Source organism: Nerophis ophidion, linkage group LG25, assembly GCF_033978795.1.
Source record: "Nerophis ophidion isolate RoL-2023_Sa linkage group LG25, RoL_Noph_v1.0, whole genome shotgun sequence".
NCBI classification, from domain to species: domain Eukaryota; kingdom Metazoa; phylum Chordata; class Actinopteri; order Syngnathiformes; family Syngnathidae; genus Nerophis; species Nerophis ophidion.
Genome location: NC_084635.1, coordinates 17,650,001 through 17,670,383, shown reverse-complemented (window position 1 = coordinate 17,670,383; position 20,383 = coordinate 17,650,001). Strand labels below are relative to the sequence as shown.

The window sequence follows — 20,383 nt, the reverse complement described above, 5'->3', positions numbered from 1 at the left end:
TATCAAAGGTATGCGGTAAAAGTAAGCATGCGCTAATTATTTTTAAAACCTCTTCCCACTCCGGCACTTACCAAAGGTATGCAGTAAAAATTTGAGTGTGATTTAAGCTTGGACCTTAAATCCTACTGAATAGCTCTTAATCTTCTTCCCTTTATGCGATTTCAAATTACCGGTATTGAAATCAGCCTCCTCCATTTTGAAAATGATGACAGGGGAAGTGTCACTCGTGACATCACGAGTTTGACCAGGCGGTAATACTAAGCATGCGCTAATTATTTTGGGAAGCGAGTTTGACCCGGCCGGCAGTAATTCAAGGCAGGCGCATACTATATGCCCTGCGGCAATTCAAGGAAATACGGTGTGTGTGTGTGTGTATATATATATATATATATATATATATATATATATATATACACACACATACACATCAATGGACCCCTATGGCCATTACACCCTCACCTCCCAGGGGTTGATCAAGGGTGACGGGTCGAATGCAGAGAATAATTTTGCCCCACCTAGTGTGTGTGTGACAATCATTGGTACTTTAACTTTAAAACAAGTAATTTAAATATCTGCTTGACTCAGGATTTTAAAGCAACTTCTCCATCTATCTGTGCAATGTAAAAATTATTTTTCTGTAAAAAAATGTTTTATGTAAAAACAAAAAAATGTTTAGTATTGTTTCCCCATTTACAGTAATACAGCATAAAAACAACCGTATATTCCCATTTACATTTGCAGTACACGTTAAAAAAAAAATTGTACATTTTATGTAAAATTTATGCAGCTAAACTTTACTCTAAAATTTACATGTTTTTCTTAGTGTACGTAAAAATATATAACAATAAATACCGTATTTCCTTGAATTGCCGCAGGGCATATAGTATGCACCTGCCTTGAATTACTGCCGGGTCAAACTCGCTTCCAAAAATAATTAGCGCATGCTTAGTATTACCGCCTGGTCAAACTCGTGACGTCACAAGTGACACTTCCCCTGTCATCATTTTCAAAATGGAGGAGGCAGATTTGAATACCGGTAATTCGAAATCGCATAAAGGGAAGAAAATTAAGACCTATTCAGTAGGATTTAAGGTCCAAGCTTACATCACACTCACATTTTTACTGCATGCTTTTGGTATGTGCTGGAGTGAGAATAGGCTTTAAAATAATTAGCGCGTGCTTACTTTTACCGCATGCCTTTGGTAAGCCCAGGAGTGAGAAGAGGTTTCTAAATTAATTAGCGCCCCGGCGGCAATTCAAGGAAATATGGTACATTGTAAAAAAAAATTGTACATTTTATGTAAAATTTTGGCAGCTAAATTTTACTCTAAAATTTTCCTTTTTTTTTTTGGTGTACGTAAAAATATATAACAATAAATAATTGTGTAATGAAGCAGTTTAAAATGCATATATTATTCACTGTTACAAGTGGCCGTCTGAAGGCCGCAATGAAAACGAGTGACCCCCCTGTGGTAAATGATGTGGCAGACAAAAACAAAATGACGCATTCAATCACAAAATCATGTGGTTAACCACTTTACATGTTAGGGCGGGCCATGTTACATGACGTACTACGTTGTATCACACGGCAGGCACATAAAATATGGCAGATGTGACGAACCTTATAACTGTGACCATCAAGGGGGCTAGAGTTTGACAGCGTTGGCATACTGTGATTATTAATACACTTATGTGTGTATGATCAGTGGCCCAAACTGAAAGGTTGCAGTCTTTTTATTATGTGGAACTGAGACATCCAGCAGCAAGCAAAATCAGAACCACTTGTACACCTTCTGCAAACTATTGTGCATCATTTTGCAAAGAAAACCCTGACGCAGACAAATAATGTGAAACCTTTGCCGTTTGTGTGAATGGAAACAATAATAAAAAAGAGAAGGCCAATTAAAGTTGCGTTGCTAGAAAACCACAACAGAGCAGAAACTAAAGAAACGTTAAGTTAGCTCACTTCACATAAAAATCCCAGTTTTGCCCTTTTTACCCTCCTTTTAAAAATCAGGACTCCTGAACGTATTTCGATGTCATTGTAATCTAAAAGGTATTTGCAATTCATTAAAAAAATGACACTAGTTCAGTTAAAAATGTGATCAAATCCAACACATGCCACACACAAATGTGCACAAAGGCAAAAAATGGCCTTCAAATGTAAACATCACTAAACATTTATCTTTGACTGGGGAGATGCAAATTGGTAAAAAAAAAAAATGGTGATGGGTTTGTCCCAGCAGCCAAAGCAGGATTTATTTAGAGTGGCAAACTTCAATTTCATTTGTACTCTTTGTGTAGTGGTTGGCCATTTAGTAATTGAAATGATGAGGATTTGTTCCACAGGAAATGTACGATTACATATTTAGTAAGATTCCAGTCTCGTTCTTGACATTTATAAAAATGGTTGGAGTTTCCATCCTGTAAATCCGTGAGTCCAGGAAGCAAAGAGTTCTTGGTCTGTGCTTCGAGTGTCCTGAGCGTCAGGAAGAAGGGGCCAGCCTGGCTTGCAAATGTCTGCTGGCTGAGAAGGATTCACTTAAGGCGGTTCTCGTCCTGTGGGCTTTCCTGGTGGCCTGGCGGCAAATCCTGGTGCGTCTGCTCGGCCCCTTGTTGGTTCTGAATCTGGTTCTGGTCCTGGGAAGCGTCGTGGTGGACTGGATCTACGGGGTGCTGCTCCTCCTGGACGTGGACGGCGTCTTGATCGTGGATCTCTGGGACGGCGTTTCCTTCGACTGTCACGACGACAACAACTTTTAGACGTGAGCCCAAAAAAAGGAAGAACTGCTGAACTTACTGTGGACCTCAGGAGGTTGTTGCTGTTTTTCAGCTTTGAGCTGTTCCATATGATCCACAGCCTGGACACAACAATGGCAGCCATGGTTAATAATACTAAGAATAATTCATATCAAAATAAATCACTAAATAATATGTTGTGTTGCAACTGTAGACAAACAAAAATCTCAGTTTAATTTTGGCTGAAAACAATGTGGACTCTTTTAAAGCCCTCCTTTAACTGTTAATGTGTTTTAGTTTTAAATTGCTAAGCTCTCATTCTCTTATTGTAGAACATTTGAGACGTTTTAAAATTAAAAGTGTGTAACAAATAAACTGGTATTATTATTGTTAAGTAGAGTCCCGCTTAGTTACCTGATTTGAATTATAAAAAATATTTTTTATTAGTCGTTTATATAAAATGTGCCACTCAGGGCCGCTAATAAAATCAAAGCATGTAAAGGTTATTTTGCAGCTGAGATAGCTCCAGCAAACCTGGCGACCCCCAAGAGGGACAAGCAGTAAAAAGATGGATGGATGGAAAATACAATACATAGATTTTACCATTAGATTTTCCTGAAAGTTTGATCCTGAGGACCTGGCAGGGTTTCGATCACAAATATATATAAAAAAAATAAGTCATATATATATACATACACACTCACACACACACACACACACTCCTACAGTACAGGCCAAACTCAATGTGTTTTCATGACTATTTACATTGTAGATTGTCACTGAAGACATCAAAACTAGGACACCTGTGAAGTGAAAACCATTTCAGGTGACAACCTCTTGAAGCTCATCGAGAGAATGCCAAGAGTGTGCAAAGCAGTAATTAGAGCAAAGTGTTGCTATTTTGAAGACACTAGAATCTAAAACATGTCTTCAATTATTTCACATTTTTAAGTACATAACTCAACATGTGTTCATTCATAGTTTTGATGCCTTCAGTGACAATCTACAATGTAAATAGTCATGAAAATAAAGAAAATACATTGAATGAGGAGAAGGTGTGTCCAAACTTTTGGCCTGTACTGTATTTTTTTTCAACGCTTAAATCTCCAGATCAACTTCAGATCTGTCAACATAAAGTTTTGTTTAATGTTTTATTCTAGGTTTAATGCCCAAAATATTCAACATTTTCTCAAAAAATCTGATATTAAGTAATTGGAGCCTCAAATAAGTCAGTAAATCATAATTACATTGAGGTGGCGACTTGTCCAGGGTGTACGCCGCCTACCGCCCGATTGTAGCTGAGATAGGCACCAGCGCCCCCCGCGACCCCAAAGGGAATAAGCGGTAGAAACTGGATGGATGGATTATTCATTATTATTTTTTGAAAAATACATTTTTTTGTTTCATTTCAAATACCATTAAAATTAACAGAGATCCAAAAGGGCCCCACACATAAAAGTATAAAAAGTAAGTCATACATAATGTTTTTTTGTTTTACTTTTAACGCTTAAATCTCTGGATCAACTCCAGATCTCTCTATTGATAAGTATTTATTCATTACAAAAAATGCAATATTTTCCATCCAAAAAATATTTCAAAGTGTAAAGCAATTGGACCCTTCAATAGCTCAAAACATTGAGTTTGAGCAACCACAGTTTTAAAGAAAAACAACAACCTGTACGGCAGCTTCGTTTAATTAGGAGTCGCCTTACATTTCACCTGTATGCTCTTTAGCTCTTTTATCCCACTTTGTTGGAATAGTATTTTTGGGGCAAAAAAGTATTTAGTCAGCCGCCGATTGTGCAAGTTCTCCCACTTAAAATGATGACAGAGGTCTGTAATTTTCATCATAGTGTAGTACAGTTCAACTGTGAGAGACAGAATGTGAAAACAAAATCCAGGAATTCACATTGTAGGAATATTAAATCATTTATTTGTAAATTATGGTGGAAAATAAGTATTTGGTCAACCATTCAAAGCTTTCACTGATAGGTTTTGGCTCAAAATCTCACGTTACAAGGCCCCATTCATTCTTTCCTTAACACAGATCAATCGTCCTGTCCTCTTAGCAGAAAAACAGCCCCAAAGCATGATGTTTCCACCCCCATGCTTCACAGTAAGTATGGTGTTCTTGGGATGCAACTCAGTATTCTTCTTCCTCCAAACACGAAGAGTTGAGTTTATACCAAAATGGTACAGAAGGGGATTGGGAGAATGTCATGTTGTCAGATGAAACCAAAATAGAACTTTTTGGTATAAACTCAACTCGTCGTGTTTAGAGGAAGAAGAATACTGAGTTCTATCCCAAGAACACCATACCTACTGTGAAGCATGGGGGTGGAAACATCATGCTTTGGGGCTGTTTTTCTGCTAAGACGACAGGACGATTGATCCGTGTTAAGGAAAGAATGAATGGGGCCATGTATCGTGAGATTTTGAGCCAAAACCTCCTTCCATCAGTGAGAGCTTTGAATGGTTGACCAAATACTTATTTCCCACCATAATTTACAAATAAATTATTTAAAATTCCTACAATGTGAATTCCTGGATTTTTTTTTTTTACATTCAGTCTCTCACAGTTGAAGTGTACCAATGATGAAAATTACAGACCTCTGTCATCATTTTAAGTGGGAGAACTTGCACAATCGGTGGCTGACTAAATACTTTTTTGCCCCACTGTAGCTGCTGGCACTTTGACCACCTCTGCAGTAGACTATTATGTACTGTTGTGCCATTCAGAAGATGGACTGTAGGGGGCAGTAACGTTTGCATGCTGGTTGGAGCTAACTTGTGGCTGGAAAATAGTTCAAGTGAAAGTTGTTGTTGTTCCAGGAACTACTGCTGGCTTTGTGGCGTGGCGCAGTGGGGAGAGTGGCTGTGCGCAACCCGAGGGTCCCTGGTTCAATCCCCACCTAGTACCAATCTCGTCAGGTCCGTTGTGTCCTGAGCAAGACACTTCACCCTTGCTCCTGATGGGTGCTAGTTAGCGCCTTGCATGGCAGCTCCCTCCATCAGTGTGTGAATGTGTGTGTGAATGGGTAAATGTGGAAGTAGTGTAAAGGTGCTTTGAGTACCTTGAAGGTAGAAAAGCGCTATACAAGTACAACCCATTTATCATTTATTTTGCCTCAGTGTTATTCTGCCAACTTTACAGTATTTTAAGTATTTATGTAGCTAACTTTAGAGCCAAAATGAGGCACCAATAGCTACTCAGTTTTTGGGTTGGTTACAACAAGTACAGCATCATGGAAAGTATAACTCATGGAAACAGACTTGTCTTGAAGTGTGTGTGTGTGTGTGTGCGTGTGCGTGTGCGTGTGCGTGTGCGTGTGTGTGTGTGTGTGTGTGTGTGTACCTGCTGTAGCTCCATTTTCTGCGCATTGAGCTGCTCCTGTTGTCTCTCCAGCTCATCTCTCTGTTTCTGGAGGTCAACAGACTTCTGCCGGAGGTCGTGCTCCTGCTGAGCGAGGTGCTCCTCAAATTCCCTCATCTCCTCGTCCGTGTAGGCTTGGTTCTGCTCCAAGGTCTGAAGGTGAGCACATGAATGCAGCTACATTGCAGTGCTTTGACACATGGTTGTGCACGTTGTAGAGACGGGTCAAACCATATTTAAATATCGATAACTTAAGGAGCACATGGAGTGATACCGTGTCCTTCCAGACTTCCTTGTGTGTGTCACTTTAATGAAAAAAAACAGGTGACCGATACAGCAGTCATTTGACAGTGATGGCCTTGTGGTCAGAGTGTCCGCCCTGAGATCGGTACTATAAAAGACTATAAAAATGGGACCCGTTGCCTCCTTTGCTTGGCACTTAGCATCAAGGGTTGGAATTGGGGGTTAAATCACCAAAAATAATTCCCGGGCACGGCCACCGCTGCTGCTCACTGCTCCCCTCCCCAGGGGGTGATCAAGGGTGATGGATCAAATGCAGAGAGAAATTTGTGTGACAATCATTGGTACTTTAACTTTAACTAAATGGAACTCAGAAAACGAAACAACTCCCAGGTGTTAATTTGGTCTTACAGCACCAAATAGATAAATTCATTTAATTGTGCTATTTTTTAATGCAATTAATTCAGTAACTTTCGTCAAAGATTAAAACATTATATATTTACTAGGGGTGTAACGGTACACAAAAATTTCGGTTCGGTACGTACCTCGTTTTAGAGGTCACAGTTAGGTTAATTTTCGGTACAGTAAGAAAACAAAAACATTTAAATTTTTTGGTTATTTATTTACCAAGTTTGGAAAATCTTCCACCAAAAATATTTTTCTTAGTGGAATACTTGATGTGAAGTAATCGGAACCGTGGATAGGTAAATAATTCTTAATAACATTGATTTTGATTCAATATTATGTTTTGAGCAATGACAGTTTGAAATAAAAAAAAAACAGCTTTGTTTTATTAGTCAACATTGCAACTTTTTCTAAATGACATTTAACCTTCAAGCTTTTTTATTTCACTTTTGTTATGTTTTTGTTTATTTTAATAGTATTTTTAGAATGTGCCGTGGGCCTTTTAAACATTAGCTGTGGGCACCCCTGCTATAGATAATAAAAAATAAAATCTGATAAATCTATGGGTAAAAAGCATGCGCGTTTATCATAACTCTCTCGCTCTCTCTGTCTCTGCCCCTCCCTCACGAATGCTGCTGCGTGCACAATTTGTTTTGTTTTTAACCCTGAACATACATTGAAAAATACACGCAACCCTAACTTAAAATGCTGGACATTTGAGCCATATAAGAAACTCCACCCTGACAGCCCCGCAAAAGAGGACATATCCGCTGAAAAGAGGACGTGTGATCAGTCTATCGTAGCCCTGTCGCTGCTATCATGCCGTGTGTTGTGCCTCGGTGTGCATTGTTTACACAACGTGCGTTACGCTACTTAATATGTCCGTGTGGAAACTCGTTTGATACACCTCCGAACCGGACCGAAACGCCTGTACCGAAACGGTTCAATATGAATACACGTACCGTTACACCCATAATATTTACACAAGAATATAATTTTTGTATATTTTGATTGGTAACTTGATTGAATACAATCAATGTGTATCTTTTTTGTTAGGACTCGGAATTCCCTGTTAATTGTACTTTTATGGCTACTATGTAATCCTACATGAGCATAACTATTGTATGCAATCAATGTGGAGCATTTTTTTTTCCTTGAGTGAAATGTGAATTATATTTATATATCACTTTTCTCTAGTGACTCAAAGCACTTTACATAGTGAAATCCATTCTCTAAGTTACATTTAAAGCAGTGTGGTTGGCACTGGGAGCAGGTGGATAAAGTGTCTTGCCCAAGGACACAACAGCAGTGACTAGGATGGCGGAAGCGGAGATCGAACCTGAAACCCTCACGTTGCTCTGCTCTACCAACCGAGCCACGCCACCTTTTAATGTTGTACATGCACCAAAGTGTTTTTGAAGTTTTAGACCACAGGAAAAATACGGGCTACTGTTGCAGAAGCTAATGGGGATTCTAATAAAATTCCTTTGTCTTTAATGTCCTTTGTGTTCTTTGATGTTTCCCCTCTTACACACATGTGAGAGGGATGTGTACTATGGCTATGAATTGTTGTTGTTTTTTTTCCCTTGGCCTCAGTCTGGACCTCTCCAGGGCCCAGGCTTAGACCGATTTTTTAATTTTATTTTATTTTATTTTAATCTTCTATTTTTTTCTCCCATTCCCCCCCTTGTTTAACTGTATCTCATCTTTTTTGTAAGGGCGCTGGAAGCCGGCAGACCCGTCAGCGATCCTGTTCTGTCTCCCTGTAACGTTTGTCTGATCTTGAATGGGATTGTGCTGAACATTTCTATTTTCCTGAGGGAACTCTCCTGAAGGAATAAATAAAGTACTATCTAATCTAATCTAATCTAATTTAATAAACTATTTTATTTGCAGGTCAAATGTAATGACTTTCTTAGTCTAACAGGTGGCGAATGACCATGATGAAAAACGTAACAGTATCAGGCAGTGTTGATACAGGTAGTGAGTGTGCCATAAACTCAGTGAGGCATCATTTACCCATTTATAGTACTTAGTCTCACCTCCCAACTGTCCGGCTCCAAGAATTCCTTTTTATTGGTAGCAGTCAGGAACTCTTCTAATGAGACCAACCTGTCCTGGTTAGCATCCACCTGCAGGGAGAAGTGTAATGGTATTGGGCTTGATAGTTTTTCATTTATTTAGCTAGAAGATGTGGTAAAAATAAACTAAAGTATAATAATACAGTAGCTCTCTTCCAGTGAATAGTGATCAATATTACATTTGCAAGACGGGATTTCTGATGAGATGTGGGAGGTCAGTGTACATTTTCTGTGTTTTCAAGCCTGTACTTCACCTCGTTCATGACATGTTCCCTCATGCGTAACCTTTCCTCCTCCATTTCCACCATATCGTCCTCCTCGTTGGTAGGATCATAGATTTTCTCCAGCTGAAATGGCGAGAGCGGAAAAGTTAGCGACTATTTAGTCCAAACGGTTCACGTTGTCTGTGACTTTTTACCTCTTTGGTGAAGAGTGACTCCAGTTCTTGCTCGTCAAAGAAACCGTCTCCATTAGTGTCTGCAACAGACAGGCTCCAAATAAGACCAAATAACAATGAAGGCATGACCTTTATTGACAGGAAAAGGGCTTACCATGTAAATTGAAAAAGGTTTTTGGGTCAAAATCCTCAGGGTCCAAACCATCTGTTTCCTCCCACACTTCTTTTAGCTGATTCTCGCTTCCCTGCAAGACGTCATCATAAACTTTGATCACACATTGGAATAATCTGATGAGTTCTACGTGAAGACCCAACAATCCTATCAGACTTACTGGGTGGTTGACTTTGGGATGGTCAGCGTGTTTCTTCCTTAGCTCCTCATAGTGCTCCTCCTCTTGCTTTCTTTTATCTTCATCCAGCGTCTTTAGGTGTTCCTGCCTGTCGTGCTCCTTCATCATTTCATACCTCTTGAATTCCTCGTGTCGCTCTTTGTCAAAATTCTCCAGATCGTTGGTGGCCTGGGTGCAGGAACACAAGGTTTTGAACTTTGAGAGGATTGTCCAGTAAAAGCAAATTTAACGTGACCTAAAGGTGACACAATCAACAGTCTCCTGGAAGTGAACAAAAGGAAACATGATGAAGGAGACGAATAACACGAGAGACAAAGAATAAGATGAAGGAGATGAAGAGTAAGACGAAAAAGACAGGATGATGAAGGAAAAAGAGAAGAAGGAGATGAAGGAAATTAAGTTGCAGAAGAAAGACATGAAGAAAATGATGATGGAGACATAAGAAGGCAGAGTCGAAAAAATTAAAAGGTGGCAAAGAAAAAAACAGAAATTAAACAAATGAAGGAAATAAAGAAGGAAAAAAATGAAGAAAACCAATGCCACAAAAATAAAAAAATAAGAAGGCGAATAAAAAAGTGAAGTGAAGTGAATTATATTTATATAGCGCTTTTCTCTAGTGACTCAAAGCACTTTACATAGTGAAACCCAATATCTAAGTTACATTTAAACCAGTGTGGGTGGCACTGGGAGCAGGGGGATAAAGTGTCTTGCCCAAGGACACAACGGCAGTGACTAGAATGGCGGAAGCGGGAATCGAACCTGCAACCCTCAAGTTGCTGGCACGGCCGCTCTACCAACCGAGCTAAGACAAAGGAGACGAGGCACACAAAAGAAGAGAAGAGGAAAAAAATGAAGAAGACAAACAAGAAGGAAACAAATAAGATAATGTAGGAGATGACACAAAAAAGAAGAGAATAAGGAGTGGAAGAAAAAGAAGGGACAGACATAAGACATTAAAGAAAACAGAAAAAAGGAGACAAAGAATAAGAAAAAGATGAGAGACAGAAAAAGAAGAGATTCGGGAAGCGAAAGAAAAAGAAGGTACCAAAGCAGAAGAGGAAGAAAAAGTCAAATGTCATGAAAAAGACAAAGTAGATGAAGAAATGTCAGAGGGGAAAAAGGAGACAGATAAGATGATGTAAACAAAGAAAAAGATGATGTAAAAATATGATAAAACGGAGATGAAGGAGAATACAATAAAGATAAAGGACACGAAAAGGATAAAGAGACGAGAGCGAAACAAAAAAAGAGGAGATAAGAAAGCAAATAATAATAAAAAAGGAAGAAGATGAAAAATGACACCAAGGAGACAAAGAAGAAGAGAAAAAGGAGATGAAGTAAATGACAAAAGAGACAACACAGAAAATGGGGAAGAAGAATTATTCAAGTATATCATTGCCATGTCACCATGTTGTTAATCACCTAAACTCGCAGGTGATGACCTCATTCAGTAGATCAGTCAAGACACCTTAAAGTTACTATACTGTTTAGAACAGTGTAGAACATTAGCGCCAAAGCAAGGGTCCAAAAAAAATTGTTTCTCAGCTGTGGTCACTTTTCCACCACTTGTGGCAGTAATGACAATCTCAAACAAACAAGACTTATTCTGTTTGTTTGGAGCTATAAAGTCTGGAGCTCAAGTCTTAAAGGGGAACATTATCACCAGACCTATGTAAGCGTCAATATATACCTTGATGGTGCAGAAAAAAGACCATATATTTTTTTAACCGATTTCCGAACTCTAAATGGGTGAATTTTGGCGAATTAAACGCCTTTCTGTTTATCGCGCTGGAGGCGATGACGTCAGAATGTGACGTCGCCGAGGTAATACAGCCGCCATTTTCATTTTCAAAACATTACAAACAACGGGTCTCAGCTCTGTTATTTTCCTTTTTTTTTGACTATTTTTTGGAACCTTGGAGACATCATGCCTCGTCGGTGTGTTGTCGGAGGGTGTAACAACACTAACAGGGAGGGATTCAAATTGCACCACTGGCCCGAAGATGCGAAAGTGTCTGCCGCTAGACCCCCATTGAATGTGCTGGAGTGTCTCCACATTTTACCGGCGATGCTAAGGCAGACATGGCACAGAGATGTATGGATAACCTGCAGATGCATTTGCAACGATAGTCAACGAAATCACAAAGGTGAGTTTTGTTGATGTATACTGCCAGCTAATCGATGCTAACATGCTACGCTAATCGATGCTAACATGCTATTTATCGGCGGTGCTAAAGCAGACATGGTACAGAGATGTATGGATGACCTGTAGATGCATTTGCAACTATATTATGTTTCCTTCCACCCACATTTAATGCGAAAAAAACACTTACCAATCGACGGATTTAAGTTGCTCCAGTGTCAAAAGATGCGAAAGTCCTGATCGTTTGGTCCGCACATTTTACCGGCGATGCTAACGCAGCTATTCGGCCATGCTATGGCTATAAATAGCGTCAATAGCTATTCGCTCAATAGCTTCAGTTTCTTCTTCAATACTTTCATACTCCAACCATCTGTTTCAATACATGCGTAATTTGTTGAATCGCTTAAGTCGCTGAAATCCGAGTTTGAATCCGAGCTAATGTCACTATATCTTGCTGTGGTATTCCCATTGTTTGTTTACATTGGCAGCACTGTGTGACGTCACGGGGAAATGGATAGTGGTTTCGAAGATAACGAAAATAAGGCACTTTAAAGCTTTATTTAGGGATATTCCGAGACAGTTAAAATTTTGAAAAAAAACTTCAAAAAATACAACAAGCCACTGGGAACTGATTTTTATTGTTTTTAACCCTTTTGAAATTGTGATAATGTTCCCCTTTAAAAAAGTTTCTTAAGTACAAAACATATAACTAAATGGGTAAAGCTCTATTTTAATTTGCACTTTAATTGTATTTACAGTTTAGTTAAAAAAATAATTCATTATTAATTTTGTTCATTTTAACACAACATAACTAAGTAAATGTATTTTTCGTCAGTTATTTATGGAGTCCCTTCTTATGCAATATAATTGGTTAGTACTTATTTTTCTACTTTGCCTGACCAAAGGCTAAGGTTTATATGTTAAATAAATATTAATCTTTGTGAATAACACATGGCTTTGTGTCATTTGACAAGGTTGTAACCTGTTAAGTAGATTAATTATAATTACTGAATACATTTCAAATAAAGAGTATATTTGAGTGGGCTTCGGGCCTCTCAGTAGTGGAAATGTTGGGCCCTTAGGTCAAAAAGGCAAAGAAAACTACTGGTTTAGACCATGCTGTTGTTTGTTTACAAATGCTGCAGTCTATTTATAAAGTTATTCACATAGTCGCAACTAACTTCTACTAAACCAGTGCTTCTCAAATATTTTCTGTTAAGCCCCCCCTGGGAAGAAGAAAATATTTCGCCCCCGCCCACCACCATGACTTAAGATAGTATATTTTGTCAATATATTTGTTATGACAATACCTCTGCAAAACATTCTAAGCTTATCAAAAAAAAGGAAATACACCATTATTTCCTCATCCCCCACCGTGGTTACAGTGAAGCCAATTGCGACATACTCTCATTATATTCTTGTGCGGCAAAAAAGCATGTTCCCCGAAGTTACGCACCGTGCCCCCCAAGCCTGCCACACTGTTTGAGAAAGACTGTATTAAACTCACTGTACAACACTGTTAAGGGTGGTGGTGATATAAAAAACAACTAATAATTCACTCGTAAAATACACTTGCTAACAAACTTTATACAGACACTTATCCATAAATGGGGTTAACTTGGTTTAATGCTCAAAGTTCAGGATGAATGGCTGCAAATCTTTCACTAAGCAATGCCTTTCATAGTCGTGAGTGAGCTACAAAACAACATGCATGTATGATGCAATTCACAAACAGTTTAAAAATGTAAAACATAGTAATTAAACTTACCGATTTGATGAGGCGATCCAGGTCATCCACTTCAAACGTGTGTGGATTCATATGGTTCAAGTATTCAAACTGTTTCAACAGAGCCTGGTGGTCCACTGCGATATCTATTGAGGCATCAAAACAATTTATTTCTAGGCTCTAAAGTTACATTATTTTTTTCCAGTCAACCCACCATTTCCACCTTCGAGGTCATGCCTTGCTTTAATCAATGTACGCAGTCGGTTTACCTCCTGCCTCTTCAACTCGTCCAGTTTTGTTCTTACGTGGTGGCTTACAAAGTCCAGCTCTTTGGCTAGTTTACCTTGCTGTGTTGTACACAGAAAAACAACATTATTCAAAATAAGAGCTTTACCAATATAAGACTTCATAAAAAAATATATAATTATTTAACATTTTTGCCAGAACACAGGGTTGTTTCTCGAAATATCTGTAAAGGTGTCAGTCTACCCGCGTTGTCTAATGGTAACTACTATACTTGTATAGTTGGATCATTTAGAATCTAGATGAAGAAAAATATTTCAAAAAATCTAAATGAAGCAGTGTGATGAAATAAGGAATCTTCAGACATTGACAGCTGTCCAGATGAAAAGGATACCAATTGAACCGAAAACAAACTAGCCAGCTTTAATGCCAGCTAGAGCTGTCTACAAATAGTCAAAGATTTGATTCGGAGGGTTCAGATTCGATTATCAACCTTGCAGGTGAATCGTTTGCTATTAAACCCACATAGGTAATGAGGTGAGTTAATACATAGCACTCCAATTTAGCAGAGGTCCTCACAAACTCTGCTTTAGACGTTTTTTGAGGTGGAAAAGTTGCAAATGATAACTGTTTTGTTCACTTTTGTGAAAGATGTTTTGTTCACTTTTATGAAAGGCGTACCTTTCAAAAGACCATTACTGGAGCACCTCTATGTAATGTTACTGACACCTCGTGAGCAGTCAATATACACTACATACCGGTTATTTCTCTTAAACGCCTAACAACATATATTTGACAATGAAAATCTTTAGTTGAAGACAGCCCTAATCATTTGATGGATTTTAATATTCCAGAAGTTCATATTTTTCACATTACTTTGTTCTTATATGGATGTTTGTGTCACAAGGAAATATGCAGCTTTCCAAACTATCCATCCATCCATTTTCTACCGCTTGTCCCGTTCGGGGTTGTGGGGGGTGCTGGAGCCTATCTCACCTGCATTCGGGCGGAAGGCGGTGTACACCCTGGACAAGTAGCCACCTCATCACAGGGCCAACACAGATAGACAGAAAACATTCACACTCACATTCACACACTAGGGCCAATTTAGTGTTGCCAATCAACCTATCCCCGGGTGCTTGTCTTTGGCGATTGGAGGAAGCCGGAGTACCCGGAGGGAACCCACACAGTCACAGGGAGAACATGCAAACTCCACACAGAAAGATCCTGAGCCCAGGATTGAACTCAGGACTACTCAGGACCTTCGTATTGTGAGGCACATAGTGATATAGTACCTTATTTAACTAGATTTGTATTTGTGAATTTATTCAAAAAGACTAACATATCCTTTTTGTTGATGTTATTCTCGTTCTAAATTGGTGACATTTTTGTTTTAATGTTTCAAAATGTGAAAAACAAATGTGGCTTTTTTCTATAACTTAGATGTTTGTCTTACTTTCACAAACGGTATTTACTTGCTACATCCAGTGGCATCGCAATAAAACGTGCATAATGTGTTCATTACACCACATGTAACCTGACATTAGTTTAAAAGAAGAGCAGCTGCATATATCACTATTGATTGATATCTGTATTATCTGTATTGGAAATGAACTGCTGGACAGTATCGGTAAATCGGTAAGAAAGTAAATATTAACACAGAAATATGTTCTCTAAATTCTAATAGGTTGTAGAAACATTGTCTTATTTGTGTTTAAAAATCAAAAACAATATAGGAGGGGATGTACCTTAATATCTTCCATGTCTGTATTATGGAGTTTTTCTCTGAAATGTTCATCTTTTTCAAGAAAATCAATGACTTCCCTGAGGTAGCGGTCATAGTGGAGGCCAGTGTCCTATGGCGGGAGACAGAAATGATCAGTGTTAATGCATAAAACAAGTCGTCATAACACTCAATTTGTGTGTTTGACGAAAAAAAAAGACAGATGTTGTGATTGTGGCACAAAAACTCAAAAGATATGTCAAGTTAATTTACGTGTTATTTTCTTGAGCAGTTCGGTTTAATTTAATTCTAAAATAGCCTGTTTGCTAGGTTCTGGATTAGCAAATAAAGACAATTCCGGTTTCAACTCACAACTTCTAGACAGTTACTTCTGATACCTGACTGCAATATTATAAACCAGGGGGGGGGGGGGGTCCAAACCTTTTATCAGCGAGGTCTGCATACAGAAAAATCAAAGGTTTTGATCTATTTTGATACATTATTTCTGTAATATGCCAAAAGTCAATAAAAATGAGCTAAGAAATAAGGATAAAATAGGGATACAAAATAACTTTATCGTGGCCCCTGTGGCCAACTTAGGACACCCGCGGTATAAACAAATACAAGAGTAGAGTCTGAATTACAATGGATTTGTACCAGATCCTGTGAGATGTTGCGATTGCACTAATTCACACAAATTCAGAAATGCACATCATCAACATCATAAACATGATAAAACTATTACTGTACAATGTCTGCTCTCACTGGGATGCCGACTGATGTGCTGTTAAAATATACCCATTTAGAGGAAAAATGATGACCACATCCATGTACTACACAGGTGAGAGAGATGATTTACAATGTAGAATTAACTTTTACTAGCTAAGAGGCGATGCAGGAGCTCACCGGCTCCATACATCACTATAGCAGCATAACTTCGTTACCTCTCTGTGATCACGGCACCACTAAAAATAGTTCCATCTGCAGTAGCGCTTATAATAACAACATGAGATGTAAATAGAATATTGTTGGCGGTTTTAGGATGTTTTTTTTAGAGGGCGGAATGAAGTGCTCAAACTAACTGCATTGTTAGCCATATTTTACGGCATAGAAAGCATAAAAAAATTATGTGTTTTTATCTTGTATACAATGTTAATGATAGGCAACATTACAGAACAACAGAACAGTTCCCCTTTAAAATTGACTTTAGTTTCTTTCTGTCCTTCATTTTAGGTTACAAACCACATTTAAACTATTGATGACACATTCAAAATCCCAATCTGATGCAATGTCATTGAAATAAATCAGCCTCTAACCATTGCAAATCTCTGGAAAAAGCTGACAGCACACAAAATCAGACATTTTAAGCTTCAGCTAGGGCTGGGCGATCTGTTGATATTCGCGATATATCGCGGGTTTGTCTCTGTGCGATATAGAAAATGACTATATCGTGATATTCGAGTATACGTTCTCACGCAGTGGCTTTTAACTGTGGGCATTACACTATAGGCTCTTCCCACTCCTCCTTGTGTCTCTTTCTCACAGGCAGTAAGCTCACCTTCTTACACACGTTACATACTGTCACGTCATACGTCACATACATATACGCCCTCGCCCAGCAGAGAGGTAGCAGCATGGGTAACGTTAGCGGTGATGCTAGCGGAGCCATGCGAGTGGTAGTACGGGAGAAAGAAGGTGCGAATGAAGGAAGAATTAATCCCCAAGAAAAACAGCAAGGAGTCCATCGTCTGGCGGTGGTTTGTCTTCATAGTGGGAATATGTCAAACAGACAACTGTAATTTGTCAAGTGTGGTGCTGAAGCGTTGCTATAAAAAGTAGCATCACTGCTTAATATGTAGCATCATTTGAAAAGTCACTCGAGTTTGAAACTTCGCACGTCAACATCTCCGTTTGGTGCTACACACCCACACCATCGAAATGCCGAGGCAAACATTTCCAGATCAACATCGTATGAAAAAATAGTCAACAAAAGAATTTAAAACGTTCGTATTAACCTACCACATAGCGAAGGAGGAATACTATTTGATTTCCTATTATGCAGCTCATTTTTATTTGACACTTAAAACGTTTCCGACAATCTTGCAATTTCTGTTTTGAAATTACATGAATGTTTATGCCATTGCTTAAAGGCCTACTGAAACCCACTACTACCGACCACGCAGTCTGATAATTTATATACCAATGATGAAATATTAACATTGCCACACATGCCGATACGGCCGATTTAGTTTACTAAATTACAATTTTAAATTTCCCGCGGAGTTTCCTGTTGAAAACGTCGCGGTATGATAACGCGTGTTTGTGACGTTATTGGTTGGAGGGGACATATTAGCCCAGCACCACTTACGGCTAAAAGTCGTATCTTTTCATCGCACAATTACGCAGTATTTTGGACATCTGTGTTGCTGAATCTTTTGCAATTTGTTCAAATAATAATGGAGACTATAAATAAGAATGCTGTTGGTGGAAAGCGGTGGATTGCAGCTGCCTTTAGCACGGAAACACAGCCGGTGTTTCTTTGTTTGTTGTGAAGTTTTAACACAGAGCGGTCAAGCGAACATGTTTCTCTACGTCAACCAGCAAGTTTTTGGATGGGAAAATTGTGATATTAAGTCGGCTCTTACCGGAGACTTGAGTGGATTACGCAACCTCATCCTGCAGCTCAAAAAGGCAGCTGTGATCTTGGCTCCTCGGCTTCTCTCAGGAACTCTGGCGTTCACCGCAGCCATCCGACTTTCAGGTATGACTTTATAATCTCACTAAAATACTATTAACACAATAAGCAGATAAGGGATTTTGAAGAATTATCGTAGTAAATGTGTCCAATTACATCTGAAACTCTCCCACTGCCGTCGCCTGGAGCCGTCGCCTTTTCTTTTTTTCTTTTAGTGCTTCACTCTAACTTTCCTCATCCACAAATCTTTCATCCTCGCTCAAATTAATGGGGAAACGTCGCTTTCTCTGTCCGAATTGCTCTTACTGCTGGTGGTTCACATTATAAAAAATGTGAGGAGCCCTCACGCGCACATCGTCTGCTACTTCTGGTACAGGCAAGGCTTTTTTATTAGTGACCAAAAGTTGCGAACTTTATCGTCGATGTTCTCTACTAAATCCTTTCAGCAAAAATATGGCAATATCGCGAAATGATCAAGTATGACACATAGAATGGACCTGCTATCCCCGTTTAAATAAGAACATCTCATTTCAGTAGGCCTTTAATAGCTGTTTAGTAAATACACTTTTGGTCAATTGACTTAGTTGTGATTTCCCTCTCTGCATGAAAGTTTAAAATAAGCATATATTAATGCAGCATGAAGAAGAATGTTTTAATGTAATCATCATACTGCTGTGATTATATGTATCAAGTGTTAATTCAAGTCTAAGGCAAAATATCGAGATATATATCGTGTTTCGCGATATGGCCTAAAAATATTGCCTAATATAATGTTAATGATAGGCAACATTACAGAAAACAGTACAGCTCCCCTTTAAAAGGTACTTTAGTTTCTTTCTGTCCTTCATTTTAGGCTACAAAACACAAACTATTGATGACACATTCAAAATCCCAATTTGATGCAATGTCATTGAAATAAATTAGCCCCTAACCATTGCAACTCTCTGGAAAAACCTGATGGCACACAAAATCAGACATTTAAAGCTTCATCAATAACAAAAAAAATCCAGTGAAATCCTGGATTGACTGGTAGACCTGTATGATGTCATTACAAACAAAAAGATCGGTTGTGGCTTGTGCAGCCCTTTGCAACACCTGGGATTAAAGGCTATATAAATAAACTTTGATTGATTTATTGACTTTGAAACATTGTTTTTTTTTCTTACCACACTGGCTGGAGCGGTTTCAGTTTTCATCTCAGGCGCTTTGTTGATTTTGGTCCTGTCAATACTGATAGGAACTGCCTCCACATTGTGGATGTGGACGAGCAGCAGAACCCAGCTGGCCAGCAGGACATGATTCCACCACATCTTCCAATTAAACAGAACAAACAGTGAAGTCAATAGAGTTATAGGAACATCCACACAATCATGTCAATACTTTAATGACGAATGGCGCCCGTTAGACAGTATATTTAATGGTATTTGAATAGGTTTAGTGTCAATAAATAAATGATTACATCATTACTGTCTAGATAATTATACTCAAAGGTGGATGTTGACGTTAGCCTTTAGCTTATACTGTCATATTTGGCCAGTAACTCTTAAAACGGACTTAAATCTGTCAGTGACTACATTCACGCATTTCCTTCACATGAGTCAGACAAATGCGTGTTTGTTGTATACTCACATTACTACGGCTGTAAAAGACCATTTGTTGGATTAATTCTCTTCTACCGCTTCCTCTTAACAGCTCAGTCGGCAAGTAGCTAGTTAGACGACAGGAGGGCGGGTCCAGTAGAAAGGCTTATTTTCATTGGTCTGCTCAGACGTCAGTCAAGTGCTCAGCGGTTAGGTTGAGTTGGATCTTACGTGGCGAGGTGACGAAAGTGTGTGCGCATGTGCAAACAAGAATGAACCCGAAGCAGTTCTGGGAGTAGACTAATGCACGTTTTGACAATATTACACGACTTTGTAATACGCAATTCATTTGAAAGCTTACTATTGTGATGTTTGCAAAATGTATGCTTTGGCCGTACAACTTTAATGAGTTGCCACATGACCTGACGCATTGTTTCCTGCAGAGTCCTGCAATAGCAGACTGAAGTCCATCCATCCATCCATTTCCTACCGCTTGTCCCTTTTGGGGCCGCCGCTGGAGCCTATCTCAGCTGCATTCGGGTGGAAGGCGGTGTATACCCAGGACAAGTCGCCAATTCATCGCAGGGCGAACACAGATAGACAGACAACATTCACACTCACATTCACACACTATAGGGTACATTTAGTGCTGCCAATCAATTAAGTAATTTTCCTTCAATTTCAAATC

At 38.9% G+C, this 20,383-nt stretch overlaps 1 protein-coding gene across 1 annotated transcript; it reads right to left on the bottom strand.

The window, feature by feature from the left end:
* Positions 1–1,716: 1,716 nt before the first annotated feature.
* Positions 1,717–19,898, bottom strand: nucb2a (nucleobindin 2a). Its single transcript, XM_061887703.1, has 13 exons — positions 19,745–19,898; positions 19,282–19,425; positions 15,446–15,553; positions 13,669–13,801; positions 13,497–13,600; positions 9,568–9,753; positions 9,390–9,480; positions 9,257–9,315; positions 9,093–9,185; positions 8,800–8,889; positions 6,095–6,265; positions 2,801–2,861; positions 1,717–2,738 (listed from the first exon to the last, which is right to left on the bottom strand). The coding sequence occupies exons 1-13, from the start codon at positions 19,766–19,768 to the stop codon at positions 2,539–2,541; spliced, it is 1,464 nt and encodes a 487-aa protein (XP_061743687.1). The 5' UTR covers positions 19,769–19,898; the 3' UTR covers positions 1,717–2,538.
* Positions 19,899–20,383: the final 485 nt, after the last annotated feature.